Source organism: Arctopsyche grandis, chromosome 2 (assembly GCF_051622035.1).
Source record: "Arctopsyche grandis isolate Sample6627 chromosome 2, ASM5162203v2, whole genome shotgun sequence".
In the NCBI taxonomy this organism is placed as follows: domain Eukaryota; kingdom Metazoa; phylum Arthropoda; class Insecta; order Trichoptera; family Hydropsychidae; genus Arctopsyche; species Arctopsyche grandis.
Window position 1 is genome coordinate 38,425,828 of NC_135356.1, and position 15,719 is coordinate 38,441,546.

The 15,719-nt window shown below is 35.9% G+C and overlaps 2 protein-coding genes across 2 annotated transcripts; both read right to left on the reverse strand.

Moving 5' to 3' along the window:
• Nucleotides 1-2,895: 2,895 nt before the first annotated feature.
• Nucleotides 2,896-5,349, reverse strand: LOC143922580 (tyrosine-protein phosphatase 69D-like). The gene is made up of 5 exons (XM_077445885.1): nt 5,112-5,349; nt 4,902-5,033; nt 4,677-4,828; nt 4,499-4,634; nt 2,896-4,419 (listed from the first exon to the last, which is right to left on the reverse strand). The coding sequence occupies exons 1-5, from the start codon at nt 5,154-5,156 to the stop codon at nt 4,372-4,374; spliced, it is 513 nt and encodes a 170-aa protein (XP_077302011.1). The 5' UTR covers nt 5,157-5,349; the 3' UTR covers nt 2,896-4,371.
• Nucleotides 5,350-6,493: 1,144 nt separating this feature from the next.
• On the reverse strand, nt 6,494-8,692 carry LOC143922581 (uncharacterized). Its single transcript, XM_077445886.1, has 3 exons — nt 8,493-8,692; nt 8,051-8,215; nt 6,494-7,553 (listed from the first exon to the last, which is right to left on the reverse strand). The coding sequence occupies exons 2-3, from the start codon at nt 8,209-8,211 to the stop codon at nt 6,776-6,778; spliced, it is 939 nt and encodes a 312-aa protein (XP_077302012.1). The 5' UTR covers nt 8,212-8,215; nt 8,493-8,692; the 3' UTR covers nt 6,494-6,775.
• Between the last annotated feature and the right edge of the window lie 7,027 nt (nt 8,693-15,719).

The following is a 15,719-nucleotide window of genomic DNA, read 5'->3' on the forward strand; positions in this document are numbered from 1 at the left end:
ACAGGTAAACCCCAAATGCGCCTTCCTGGTCCACATAATTATTACATAGATACATGTAAATCTAAACAATATCTGACATCTATGGTCAGATATTACAAACATCGTATTAATACGATAAATAACTTTCATGTAACAATACGATTTTTTTTATATTCGTTGTCATTGTCTCATTTAACGATCTCCACTATTTTAAAAGATATAGAACGAATTCGTGAAGTCATCCAAGGATTTTAGTCAATCAAATCCACAGCAATAATGTAGCGTGGGAACGTGGGAGAGATTATCCACTGTCTAAGTGCATTCTAGGGTGAACAATAGAAAACCCAGTTTAGGCTAATGGGACTGTGTTAGTGCCCAAACAAAGGATACGCTAGAGTTCTCAGAACTGGGGTGAGTGCGTGCGACTCGCCAGGGTAGACCTACATGCCGAGACAAAAGACACGCCATCAAATCGGGGATGCTATGCTGGGCAACTTGTCCTTTATAAGGAGGTACTCACGGTGGATCAAGTATTCTGGAGAGAGCGGTGGTTACGTGTGGACCTCCTGAATCCCACTTTACGTGTTGAATAAATGTTGTGAAGCGACTTTGGCCTTTCATTTGAATCCTGAACCCACCCCTACGCAAAAATAACAAATACATATGACAATGAACAAAAACAATATGACAATAACTCTGAAAGAAAACCATATTCTAAAAAAAAGACGCATCCAAATACAATAGATTTATTATACAAATATTTTGTTTACAATGACGTTTAAATAATATAATAATAAAAATTCCTCAAATAAATAATATATAACTATAGAATAATACGTACACATATATATGCATTTATAAATATAAAAATTGTCATTATCGTGTATGTATATATGTATATATGTAGATAGATTTGCATATAAATACACAATAAGAGGTCAAAAAATAATTACTATACAATCCTAGCATGCAGGTCTTCGAAAAAGATAATTCACGACATTGTTAAACCGAAAAATACATACATCATTATTATCATTTACAATTGTTTAATGGTTTCAACGCAAAATCCTAATTAGAAACCCCAACTTGTGCAAATTTTACAAACGATAATCTACACGGAGGATAAACAACTTCTAATAGATGTTACATTTGAGAGAAAATGTAATTATCGTAACACAGAATCTGATACGTGGTTCGGATCTAATACACATGTCTATTGTACGAACTAACTGGATATAAAAACAAAAACAATTCTATAAATGCAACACTCTATTCGGTGGTAACGAAATATTTATTTATTACAATAATACAAGAATAACGCCACGTTTGAGACAAACTAGAGTCTGTTCAGATGCGAAACGCAGAATAATTCGAATGCAGATTGGATCCAGACAGTTTTCGGTGCAAAATTAAATAAACCGGATATTGCCACAAATGCTTATTCGATAAGAGTATTATATTAACACTCAAATTCTGCTCCGAATCTCTAAACGCACTACACATATTTTCTTTATATGTACATACATACATATTGAATTAGAAATGAATATTCAAAAGAAAATAATAATATTTTGACCGTAAAGAAAAGGAGCGACCGTTTCTGTTGTACATATTATTTCAATTTAAAAACTGAACATTACATTTCAAAAAATAATCCGGTCAACCTGTCAAATAATGCGTATTTATATTTTTCAAATATTCATTTTTTATAGAAAATTAATTGTGATTCTTATTTCTTAATATCTAAGTAATAATCTCCTATAAATGTATAGTAAAAAACACTAATTAGTTCAAAAGGTTTCATATCAAAAAATTGTGCCTTCTTCACAATGTATACGCACTAGGTTTATCATTAACGTCATTTTACGAATTACATTATTTTTATAATAATAATTAAAATTGAATGTGACTATCAACTTATCGTACACCTTATCGAGAACACTGACTAAGATAAGCTATTGTTATTTGCCCAATATTACAGTTACAATGCGATAAGCTTTAACGCTAAAACTGAAACATCATCGTTATGCACGTAAAGAACAAGGAAAAACTTTTAATTTGCACAAAATATTACACAAATTCATTCGTAAATTAGGAACCCAAAATTGAGATTGTATCGTAATTGAACTGACTAAATAATATACGCACTGAATTGGAAAGCCGTTGCCAAGTCTCGTCAAACTCCATGATGGATTTCCAGCGACTAGTTGAATGGAACCGAGTTTACGGCTGGTTCAAACCGTCATAATGAAATGTTGAATTTACTTTTTGCCCCATTTCAGCTCTAAGAACAAACATATGGCGAATTGGACTCTAGCCTCCAACTGATCGAGCGAAGTTGACAGTAGTTTGAGTCCAATCTGTCGTATGCTTTCGACTAAGAACAGGCCTGGTATTGCAGATGAACCGTCAATGTATCGTCACGCCTCGCACAATATTTTTCTATACAATAAATTTACAAAAAATACAACAAAATGAAATGACACAATTGCCTAAGCATACAATCGCACTTACAAAATAAATATTTATAAAAATCTAATATTTTTTTCTAGTTGTATTTCATTCAAGATATGAGAAAGTTCAGATTTATTCGTGTTCAGTTCAGTTCAGTTCTAAATTTTATTTATTTATTCAATACAATGTAAAAATCGCAATATATTGAAAAACTATTTATGAATATTAAGTTACGTTTATCACCGATGAATTTTTATGTCTAAATTAATTTATAATATAATAATAAAAAAACCGATTTCATGTATAAAGTTTACAAAAGCTACAAATATATTTCAGTTCGGCTCTTAGATGAAACTCTTAAATACACGTAATTTTTATATGTAAAGGAAACATTCGCAATGCTGATTTTTATGGCACAACTTAACAATCCGTCGTCCTTTCTCCTTTTTCTTTTCTCTTTTTCCCTTCCACCGTCAACGTAACAAATTCAGATCATTGTTGTCGCATCATTTCAACATACGTACGTGTAAACGTCGACGTTGTTCTTTTTATTATTACTATTCCAAGTGTAAAAAATTATGAAACCGTCATAAGACTCGATACATGTATAATATAATGCGATGGCACCCAAATGCGGTAGAAAAGTGTGTTTTCCGACGAAAATTAACAGTATAAAAAATAAATAGATTTTTATAACAAATCTCACTATAAATATCCTCGATCGAAAATTACAAATCCTAAGAGACTCTCGATTGCTATTCAAAATATCACTCGTACACAACACTTCCTGATCGTATCCTAAATAAATGACGTAGATTTACAAGTAGATTCCTTGCAATAATCGAATTATTGCAAATTATTAAATAAAAAATTAAGGTACAGTCGAGAATAGTCCCACAACGAATATATTCGCTCATTCGTGAATCCGTTGTTTTAATATAATCCACAGACACACAAACTCTTCTCTAAATGTCGCAAACAAGCTCATTTCATATACTTGTTTATACAATATAAACCATACACACAATGAAACTCTTCGAAGCTTGAAACTTTTGCTTCCGTCTCTGGACGGAATTTTTTTTTGGTAGAGAATGAATTAAATTTAACCCTCATCAGTCCTGAGACACAACACTTACATATGTCATTCGTGTTCTTTCTGTTACGTAAAAAAAAATTAAATTCAAATGGAATTGTTCAAGTACATATATTACAAAGATGAGAGAAACTTCATCTGGATCAAAGTGCGTATACTAAAATAAAAAAAGATGAGAATTGAATCATTCTACTATACGAATATCACATTTCGATTATAGTTCTATTTAGCAATATTCGATTTTGAATGAAAATTGTGCCTAAATCTCACTCGTCTGTACGTACACCTTGTTTGAATTCCCACTCCGATGAGTTTCATTGCATTGATGAGATTAAGAATATGCTTCGATTCAGAGCAGAATTGAAAATATATCGTGAGACTATTCCCGAAACCTGTACACGAAATCAAAAATAAAACAAACATACAGAATATATTATCATTACGTTAAAACTTATCAAAAAGTAAAAAATGTGTGCTTTCGCAGGTACATATGTGCTGTTTGTTGTATGCGATGAAGTAATCAAAACAAAGCATGAACATATCGTCGTGAATAACCTCAATTAGATAGGTGGTATTGAACACACTTTTTAAGCCCGATATATTATAGTAAAATATGGCAATGAAAACATACATACAATATGCCTTTGATAAAAATCCCGATGAAAACGTGTCTCGTCATGCAACGATAATACTAAATGAAAATATGCGCGTTAGGATTTTCATAAAAATCGATAATCAATTTGCTGAAAAAGTGTTCATAATAATATACATACATATATAAATGTATTATAAAAGATCACACAAGTCTTTTTGACACTTAACTATCACTGAGCAAGTTATGCAACTTATGCAACATAGTTCACAATGGCCCGATGAAGAAACTCGTATTGCAACTGAAATCATACGAGAAAAATGAAAATTTGTATTTTTTACTACGTATTTTTTTACACATTGACTTGAAACAAGACTCACAAACGTGTCCAAACAACCCATCCTCTGACACCGGAGTTTCCTCGTCACTGTCGATACGTCGACCCGTTTTTCTGTGCGGAGTTGGATCGTTAGAATACTCAAAGCGACAAACATCGACGAGCGATCCGTACCTTGGCTGTGAAAAAAGCACACATTAATTTACACATCGATTGCGTACCTGCAGTGAACTAAAATCGGCGTACTCGAAGACATGGTCACTCCACTCTGTCCGACCAGTTCTATCAACCCTCTGGTAACTTCTGGGACCTGTCCGCTGACGGTCGGCCAGCCGTGGTATTGCAGTTGAGTGACTCTAATTCTATCTTGATTCTAATGAATACAAATCGGCATTTAAGAAATACTGTAATAAATAGGACTGTCAAACTTGAATCTTGAAATATACCTTCGTATTGGTGACTTGGAACTCTCGTCTAGTATAATACGGACAGGATTCGCTAAGTAGGTAAGTGACGTTGATATGATCGTACTGGATTTCATCGTCGTCCCAATATCGAGGACACTTTCCTTCGCCCAACTGTTGGTTAAAAATAAAAATGCATTTTACTATAGATTCCGACTTTGACCCGTATGAAAACATCGCCGACTATCTCACCTCACTCAACATGACGATAGTGCTGATTTCGTGGTCTGAAACCATTCTCCAAAAGTCTGCTATCGTCGACGGTAATGGATCTTGTGCTATAATATACGACTCTGCATTATCGTATCCTATGCAGAGAAATGCTATAATAATAGAAGTGGCTTTAGGCGTTATATTGTTGTCAAGTGAGGAATGTCCACGGAAAATTTCAAATAACTACAGCGATAGCCTCGATGATAAAACTGTACCCGCATTAAGAACACTCAGCAATACGTTACCATCGTAATACAAGATATCATTGACATATTGTCATTCGGTGCCTTTGAATCAAAAACAACAGTTCTTCTTTCGTCCTTGTTATTATTTTGGCTGACAATATTTTCCTTGTCCAATAATTCTGGTTCAATGTGGGTATGCAGGTTGTCATGGACATATTTCCATCTAGTGCCTTTGCATCAAAAACTATGGTCGTCCTTTTGCCTTTTTCATAATTATTAGAATTGACTACCGGTTCCTTAATTAATTTTGTTGAATCAAAAATGGGTACTACAGAAGTCATCGACATATTGCCTTCTAGTTGTTTTTCATCAGCCATTCTTTTACCACTAACAGAAGTAGCAGAGTTGGAAATAGGTGTCAAACAATCAGAATTTAATGATGTCGGCTTCCTACTCTTGTTGCAATCATGTGACTCAACTAAACGTTGCCCGTTTGATTTATTCAATTCAACATTCGGAAGTATGCATGTTATAGACATATTACCATCTGGTTGTTTTGCATCAAAGACAACAGTTCTCCTTCTATTATTAGTATTATTATCTTCAAAGACAAAATTTTCTTTATTCAATAGCTCCATTTCTAATGTCGGTATACAAGATGTCATAGACATATTACCATCCGGTGCTCTTGAATCAAAAACTATAGTTCTTCTTCTATTTTTGATGTTATCGTCTTGAACGACAACATTTTCTTTATGTAATACTTCTATATCTGAATTAGGTATACTACATGTTATCGACATGTTACCATCTGGTGTATTTGAATCAAAAATTACAGTTTGTCTCCTGTTTTTAGTGTTGTCGTCCCGAATGGCAAAATTTTCCTTATTCAATACTTCCATATCTAAATTTGGTATACCACATGTTATAGACATATTTCCGTCTAGTTCCTCCGAACCAAAGACTATAGTTCTTCTTTTATCTTTGCTACAGCTATCAGGATTAGCTACAGTAGCCGGAGCTACACATGTCATGGACATATTACAATCTACATCTTCCGGATTGAAAACTATTGTGGTCCTTCTTTTATTTTTGGAACGAATTTCAAGATCTGCATCAGTTGGTCTAGAAGCAGACGTCGTGCACGTCATAGACATATTTATCTTTGTTTCTTTTGAATGTATCGGCTCTGTTTGTATTCTATCTTTAATAGGATTTTTGGTGTCATCTAAATTAAATTCAATTGAATTGTGAGAATTTTCCAGAATGTTTTGAACATGATAATGATCGTCAGAATTTTTCTTTTGTTTATCTTCGATATCATGTATCATTTGCGAAATTGCTGTCATTATAGATATGTCACATTTAGAAGATCTTCCCGCATTATTTACATTATGACTTGGAACTGTAGAGGTCCTCTTTATTTTTGGCACATCGTTTCTTGCATTTTTGTTTTGCTTACATTCTACATATATCGTTGATCATTTGCGAGAGCGCGGAAGTTATTGATAGATCGCAGCTCTTTTGCATTACGTTTCGAGTCGATGCAATGCTGTTTTCATTCGAGCTGTTTTCATAGTCTTGTTGGATATCGTTTCTAGCGTAACGATCGTTGTAAGCATTCATGTCGTTTTCAACATCGTTGAATTCCTTCGTGTACATCGGAATTTGTATATTTTCTTTATCGTGCATCCATGTTTCTTTTTTATCTCTTACATCGGGATAAACAAAAGTATTCGCCACGATGGGTTTTTGCTTTGTGGATTCATTCGTCATGATTTGAACGGGGATTGAAATAGTTTGCGTGATGGACATGTCGCTGTCGTCGCACACGTCACTTTTAGGCGACTGTTTAGTTACAAGTTTCTCCAATTTATTCTCTCCATCCGTCAAATTGAACGGAGCATCTTTTTTTATTTGAAAATTGATGAGAGCCTCGGTACGGTCGGATAGGAAAGGATTCGTTATGTTGAAACAAGACGCATCGGGAACATTTTCGCTGTTGATTTTCGTCAGACTGTTTATCATAGCGCTGATGTTCACGCACCGATCATCGTCTTCCATATCCTCAGCGGCATTTTGCTCGCCTTGAGACACTCTCTGTTGATTGATGGATGCTTCCAGCTTTTGAATGAGAGATTCGGCTACATCACTAGTTTCGGAAACATCCGGCTTGTTTGGTTCTTCGTAAAAATTGTGCCATATTGTATTTCCATGATCGGTCATTGTGAAGAGCCTGTGAATTGAAATATTTTAAATAAATTAAATTTGTTGACCAGTGAATTTTAAATTTAAAAAAAAATACAAGAACACGGCAACTTGAAAGACTTTTGTGACCTCGATGATGCTTTATATGATGATAATATTTTAATTTGACATCGATTGGTGTCATTGTATTACAATTTTATTTAATTGGCCCCATCCATTGTTGTGAAATGACCCGGTTTATAAAATTGATCCAACTCTTGCAGTTGTGCCTTGCTTTTTCTAGTCCTTCAAAGCAGTAAATAGTTATATTAATTATTTACAGGCATATTATTTTTCTTCAATTGTGTATTTGAATGTATGTATACAGAGCAACTATAAAGCAACCATGTAAAGCCAAGTAAAGTGTGCCGAGCTTGGGTTGAACTTTTTAAACATCATGAAAATTAATTTATTAACTACACGATACCTTCAAAATTTATTTATTATTTTTTATATATTTTCGGTTTATTTATAAAATAATCTTACGCGACTCCTTTTTTACTCGAAAAGCTGACTCGTTTATTTTTATCAAACGTAGTTCCATCATTCTCTGCATCATTTTGTTCCGCATCCAGATCCGATAGTGGATTTCTTGCTTTGGGTGGTTTTAAAATTGAAGAGCGCCGCCGCAATTTTTCTGGTTGCATTTTTCTGAAATGAATTTATTTACATATAAAAAAAAGGGAAATCTCAATTTTTTAACAGGAATAGAATCTTAAACGAGATATGGTCAAAAATATAATTTTGTTCCGGCCAAACCGAACATTTGTTAAGCTAAATTTGAATAGGACAATCACACAATCGATCATTAATGGGTAATATTGATTGCTGACGCTTTGTAATGATAAATTTGAATAAGAGTAACCCGTCAACAGAACTCGTTATTGAATGAATTCGTTATATTAATGATGAATAGAAGTAGACTTACGTAGAAAGCAGTCGCAACGGCCATTCAATGACAAGCGCAACCGCAACCGCAACCGTCGAATTCCAAACGTTTGAACCACACGGCTGCCAACGTGAACGTGACCGCGACCCATGTGTCAACTCAAAGTGTTCGACAAGAATTTTACCAATATTAATGGAAATATGGCATGTTAAAATCGTTGATGCTCATCCACAATACTGATAGAGTGGTAGTTATTCTAGGAATTTAAGAAATATTAAACTCCTCGATAATTCGAAATATGAAATTCGAATAGGGAAAACGCTGCAGTTGTTGGCCATTTGATCTTTAGTACGCGGGACAGGTGTGTTGACCGTGTCCCGGTCTAAGAAAACACCGGTTGTGTTTGTAAAAGATATATAACTTGTATAATGATAACAATGCAGTAGTTCGAATCAATTCGCTAAACTCGACAAATTTTCGAGTACAACGTGCAGTAAGGCAAGGGTGTATATTATCTCCAGACCTATTTAATATATGTATATGGAGAGTATATAATGCGTAGAGCACTGGATGGTTGGAAGGGTGGAGTGTCCATTGGTGGAAAAAAACTATCCAATCTTCGGTATGCGGATGACACAACGCTCATAGCTAATAATCATGAAGAAATGGCCGAAATGATCCGTCGTGTTGAGACAGAGAGTAATGTGCTTGGACTCCATATAAACCACCCCAAAACAAAAATTATGATAATTGACCGTCACCAACAGCTGCAAAACAACAACTCAGCTTTAAGCGGTATAGAGCTGGTTGATAATTTTGTCTATTTGGGGTCACTCATATCTATCAACGGGGGGGCAGCGAATTGGAAATACGGCGCCGGATTACATTAGCAAAATCGGCAATGTCACAACTAACGAAGATTTGGAAGAAAAGAGCCATTACAACTGCTGTCAAAATCCGTCTCGTGAAGAGTCTCGTCTTTTCTGTCTGCCTTTATGGAGTCGAGACGTGGACCATGAAGGCGGCGGCGGATAGACAGAGAATCGATGCCTTCGAGATGTGGTCCTGGAGATGGCTACTGCGCGTGCCTTAGACCGACAAACTTAGCACGAATGTGTCTATTCTTGAAGAATTAAAAATCAAGGATAGACTGTCAACTATATTGCGGTTGTTCGGCCACATTGCACGAAGAGGTGAGAAGAGCCTGGAGCGGTTGGTTGTGGTTGGTAACGTCGAAGGCAGAAGAAGCAGAGGCAGATCCCCCACATCCCCCTGGACTGACCAAGTATCTGCAGTGACGGGCGCTTCCAAGGTAGCAAGTCTTCGCCTGGCCGAATTAAGAACTCAATGGAAGAAGCTGGTTGACCGGACATCATAGTCACGATCCTCAGTGATGAGGGAACCGACAGCAATATATATAACGGAAGGTATACCAAAGCTACTCACTTTTTAATTTCCTTAGAGACGGACAGTGACGTTGGTAATGAATTGATATGGCAAGTAATACGAAATTTATAGGGAAAAAGTGTCGATTGTTGCAAATTTCACAATATATGTCAAAATATCTACATATGCACTATCGTATTGCTTTGACCTAAAAAATGTACCAAAAATGCATTTTCTCAATATTTTGAATTTCAAAATATGAACTTTGTACAGACACAGTTGACGAATTCGGCTTACGAAATGTGAAAAAGTGCACGCAAACCATATCTACGAAACGATGCACTGACTCACAAGCCTAGATCTAGGGGGTGGCAAACAGGGCATTTGCCAAGGGGTGGCGGATTTAAAGGGGCGACAAATATTGGCATAAAGTAGAAATCTTCAGAGTTCCTGTTTCGCATCCATATAGTCTTCTTCTTTTAGTGCCTTATCCGTTACCGGAAGTTTGCAATCATGTTTCCAATGATGACTTTGTTGACTGCTATCTGGAACACGGGAAGAAGAAGGTCGTCCTGGCTGAAAAACCTGAGGCAGTGGTTCAACCAAAATACCGAAATACCAAAATACCGAAGATTGGATAGTTTTTTTCCACCAATGGACACTCCACCCTTCCAACCATCCAGTGCTCTACGCATTATATACTCTCCATATATATATTAAATAGGTCTGGAGATAATATACACCCTTGCCTTACTGCACGTTGTACTCGAAAATTTGTCAAGTTTAGCGAATTGATTCGAACTACTGCATTGTTATCATTATACAAGTTATATATTATTTTTACAAGATGTATGGGGACTCCCATGTCCAGTAGAACTTTCCACAGATAGTCCCTGTTCACAAAGTCAAAAGTTAAGCCAGTTTGTTTAAGTCTTTTACGTTATTTTATCGTAACCCAAGTTGAATCAGAGATGAAAGACTTACGATGTTCATTTTGCGGTGTTTGATGTTTTCTGGCATACCGAATTATGAGATCTTTAAAAATTTTCCAAGACTCTTCTACATCTAAATTAGGATTTATTTGGAATTCTGCATCTTTTTCTCTGATTACATTACCAAAATTAATTACATCATCATTGGTGAGTTTAATTGCTTTATTTTGATGTCTTTTAATAATTTTCAATTTCAGTCGAAATTTAGCAACAAGTATGGTCAGATCCGCAATCTGCACCTGGATATGTTTTGACGTTATGTATCGATGATTTCCATCTAGAATTTATTTATATATATTCCACCTTTCTACCATACTCCACCTTTCGTAATAAATATACTTATATATATATATATACATATAATAATATTATTTATTGTATTTACTTTAGATTTAGCGGTGTTCTTCTCAACCTGAAAGATGGGTATATGTACGAAGACCAGATTCGGATCCCAAGATTCAACTGTTGGTATTTATTCTGCAAAGGCCCCGCCGCCACCCAATACTGAAGATCTCCCTCACCCTCCACCACCTAGGCCTTGTTTTCAAATTAACCCCGCAACTCCCCCTGCTGCACAGTAGACATGGAGATATGGAGCTATATCTTCGAAGATACATTCTTCATCTTAATGATATATTTGCACATAAATATAATTTGCACGTAATCTATAATTGGGTCAGATGTTTTTTTGTTATATTTATTCTACATCTGAGGCCTGTTGATTTTTCAATAAATAAATTCATAAGATTTTTCGAGGCTCAATAAATTTGTGAGAAATTTTAAAGATCTATTATTTAATTAGACCACCCACATTTTCCACTTTTCTCGACACATATTTACGTGCATATGTATGTAGATATGTGCGTACATTCTCCCATATACGTAGATCATAGATATTCGGACAATGAATATATCCGGCAAATTCCAAGTTACGGTGAATCTTTTTCCATTAGTGGAAATATACACATTTATATACATATTTATATATGTGCATATAATCCAGAATGTTCATGCAGTTTTCACTGTATTTCGCAATATAGAACGAAGTTCTTTAAGCGCAATCGTTTAAGCGCCTTTGCCAGTCATCTTCTTTAATTTTAAAAGAGGCACGTACACGCAAAATATACATATTTACGAAACGATGCACCGACTCACAAGTCTGGATCTAGGGGGTGGCAAACTGGGCATTTGCCCAGGGGTGGCGGATTTAAAGGGGCGACAAATGTAAGCATAAAGAAGAAATCTTCAGACTTCCCGTTTCGCATCCATATAGTAGTCTTCTTCTTTCAGTGGCTTATTCGTTACCGAACGTTTGCAATCATGTTTCCAATGATGACTTTGTTGGCTGCAATGGTATTTTGGTTGAACCACTGCCTCAGGTTTTTCAGATAGGACGTTCTTCTTCTTCCCGGGCCTCTCCTTTCGCACATATTTCCTGGGATGATGAGATGCAAGGGTTGATATGTTTCGGGGAGTCGCATTGCGTGACTAAAGTATTCGAGTTTTCGAATCTCGATGCTCTTGGCGATTTCTTTTGTTTTCTTCATTCGAGACAAAACACACTCATTTGTAACCTTTTATGTTCAGCTTATCTGTAGCATTATTCTGTATACCCATATTTCAACTGTTTCTATGTTTTCATAATAGTTTCAGTGAGGGTTCACGCTTCCACTGCGTATGAGAGAACTGAGAATACATAGCATCTCACTATCCTCATTCGGGTTTTCAGGGATAAATCTCGGCTACATAATCGTTTACCATGCACCCTTTTTTTTGATCTTTCGACTTAAGATCTTTCGATTTTCGATCTTTGCCTTCCGATGTTTGCGTTTTCCGGCGTTTCACAATCGGGGTCGTCACGGAGACCTACAATAATCACCCTGGCTTTTTCTATTCGGCATTTTATTTCATTCGTAAGATCCCACTTGGCATCTAAATTATGTAGAACCCTAATATACGGTCTTGTTGACTCTCTCCAGAAACACTCCTTCGACATTGCATGTCAATCCATCAGACTTGCAGATATTCATGTATTTTGTTATTTGATATTCAATTTTAAACCGTATTTATTACACCATTCGGTCACTCTGTTGATGAGTATCTGCAATCCATCTCTACTGTCTCCCACAAGTACAGTGTCATCTGCATAATGCAGATTATTTAACAAGACTCCGCTAACTTAAATCCCCTTTTCGGTTCCTGCTAATACTTCTTCAAATATTTACAACACAATCTACAATACTCAGCTGCTAGGGATTTCCATCGGGAAATTCTACTATGAAATTCCGGTGAAACTAGTCTTCATAAACGTTGACAAATGAATGACATGGATTACACGACCCATGTTCAATGTATTTTTTTTTCAATAGCGGATAGTATTCTTGTTTACTTAGTACATGCTCAAAATATTATACAACGCCTTTCGGCGTTTTTTTTTAAGCCTACGTACTTGCAAGCAAAACGCGTTGGACTTGTTGGCAATAACTTTTTGGCAATGGACTTGTTGGCAAAAAACATATTTTCAGCTTGATGAAATATAAGACAACAGTAAGTTCTTCTTTCGATATTTTATTTCTGACTGTGTCTCCCCTAGAACTCGTTATGCCACCCAAAAAGCAGAATTTTGAATTTTTGAAACTCCCTTGGGAGAGTCTGGGCCTCCCAAGAAGGCTATGTGGACCCAGGTTGAGAAACGCTGCGCTAGAGAATCGAGGTTTTTTTTCTGTTGTTCTCAGAATTATTTTGTCGGTCCTGCCGAAGTCTGATAATGAATACTTTGGTCACGTAATGTGACACCCCGAAAAATATGAAAAACCCTGCATCTCTTTATCCGAGGAAAGAGCGAAAAGTGCGAAAAGAGAGGCCCCGAATGAAGAAGGACGTCCTGGCTGAAAAACCCGAGGCAGTAGTTCAACCAAAATACCACTACACTGTTCCGGGCAGCAGCCAACAAAGTCATCATTAGAAACATGATTGCCAACGTCCGGTAACGGATAAGACACTAAAAGAAGAAGGCTATATGGATGCGAAACGGGATTTCTTCTTCATGCCAATTTTTCCACCCCTTTAAATCCGCCGCCCCTGGGCAAATACCCAGATTGCCACCCCCAAGATGTGAGTCAGTGCATCGTTTCGTAAGTATATTTTGCGTGCACTTTTTCACATTTCGTAAGCCGAATTCGTCAACTGTGTTTGTACAAAGTTCATATTTTGAAATTCAAAATATTGACAAAATGCATTTTTGGTACATTTTTTAGGTCAAAACAATACGACAGTGCATATGTGGATATTTTGACATTAAATGTTGAAATATACAACAATTGACATTTTTTCCCTATAAATTTCCTAGTACTTGCCATATCAATTCATTACCAAAGTCACTGTCCGTCTCTGAAGAAATTAAAAAGTGAGTAGCTTTGTTATACCTTTCGTAATAAATATTTATACTTATTATAGTATGTATGTATATACATATAATAATATTATTTATTGTATTTACTTTAGATTTGGCAGTGTTCTTCTCAACCTGAAAGATGGGGATATGTACGAAGACCAGATTCGGATCCAAAGAGTCATCTGTTGGTAGTTCTTTTGCAAAGGACCCTCCACCACCCACTACGGAAGAAATACCTCGCCCTCCACCACCTAGGCCTGGTTTTAAAATTCACCCCGCAACTCCCCCTGCTGCACAGTTGACATGGAAATATGGAGCCTAATGTTCGAAGATACATTCTTCGTTTTAATGATATATATATTTGCATATAAATTTAAAAGATTTTTCGAGGCTCAATAAATTTGTGAAAAATTTAAAATATCTATTTTTTAATTAGACCATCCACCTTAATCTATTGACACTTATTACAACTACGAATATAGACGAGAAAATGACAGAATATATTGAAATACAAAGAGATTGAAACAAGGATGCATACTATCCGCAATTATCTTCAATCTATAATCCGAAACATCTACATATTTTAAGAAGAATAAGCAAGAGCCGAAGAGAGGATTAAAGTTAGCGGAGTCTCGTTAAATAATTAATCTGCATTATGAAGATGACACTGTACTTATGGCAGACAGTAGAGATGGATTGCAGATACTCATCAACAGAGTGACCGAATGGTGTAATAAATACGGTTTAAAATTAAATATCAAAAAACAAATTTCATGAATATCTGCAAATCTGATGGATTGACATGCAATGTCGAAGGAGTGCTTCTGGAGAGAGTCAACAAGGCCGTATATCTGGGTTGTACATACTTTAGATGCCAAGTGGGAGCATACGACTGAAATAAAATGCCGAATAGAAAAAGCCAGGGTAACTATTGCATGTACATATGTAGCCGTGATTTATCCATGAAAACCCGTATGAGGATAGTGAGATGCTATGTATTTTCAGTTCAGTATAAGAATACCCAGTGGAAGCGTAGACCCCCAGTGAAACCATTATGAAAAAATAGAAACATTTTAAATGTGGGTCTACAAAAGAATGCTACGTATAAGCCGAACATATATGTAAGTTTACAAATGAGTTTGTTTTGTCTCGAATGAAGAAAACAAAAGAGTCATGCATCCTGGCTGCTCAAGTCTGATAATGAATACTTTGGTCACGGAATGCGACACCCCGAAACATATCAACTCCTGTTATGTTTCCATTATCCAAGGAAATATGTCCGAAAGGAGAGGCCCGGGAAGAAGAAGGACGTCCTGGCTGAAAAACCTGAGGCAGTGATGGAGGGCGAGGTACATAGATCTTCATTAGTGGGTGGCGACGGGTCCTTTGCAACATTAGTTGAATCTTCGGATCCGCAAATTTCACAATAAATGGCAAAATATCTGCATATGCACTGTTGTATTGTTTTGACCTAAAAAATGTACCAAAAATGCA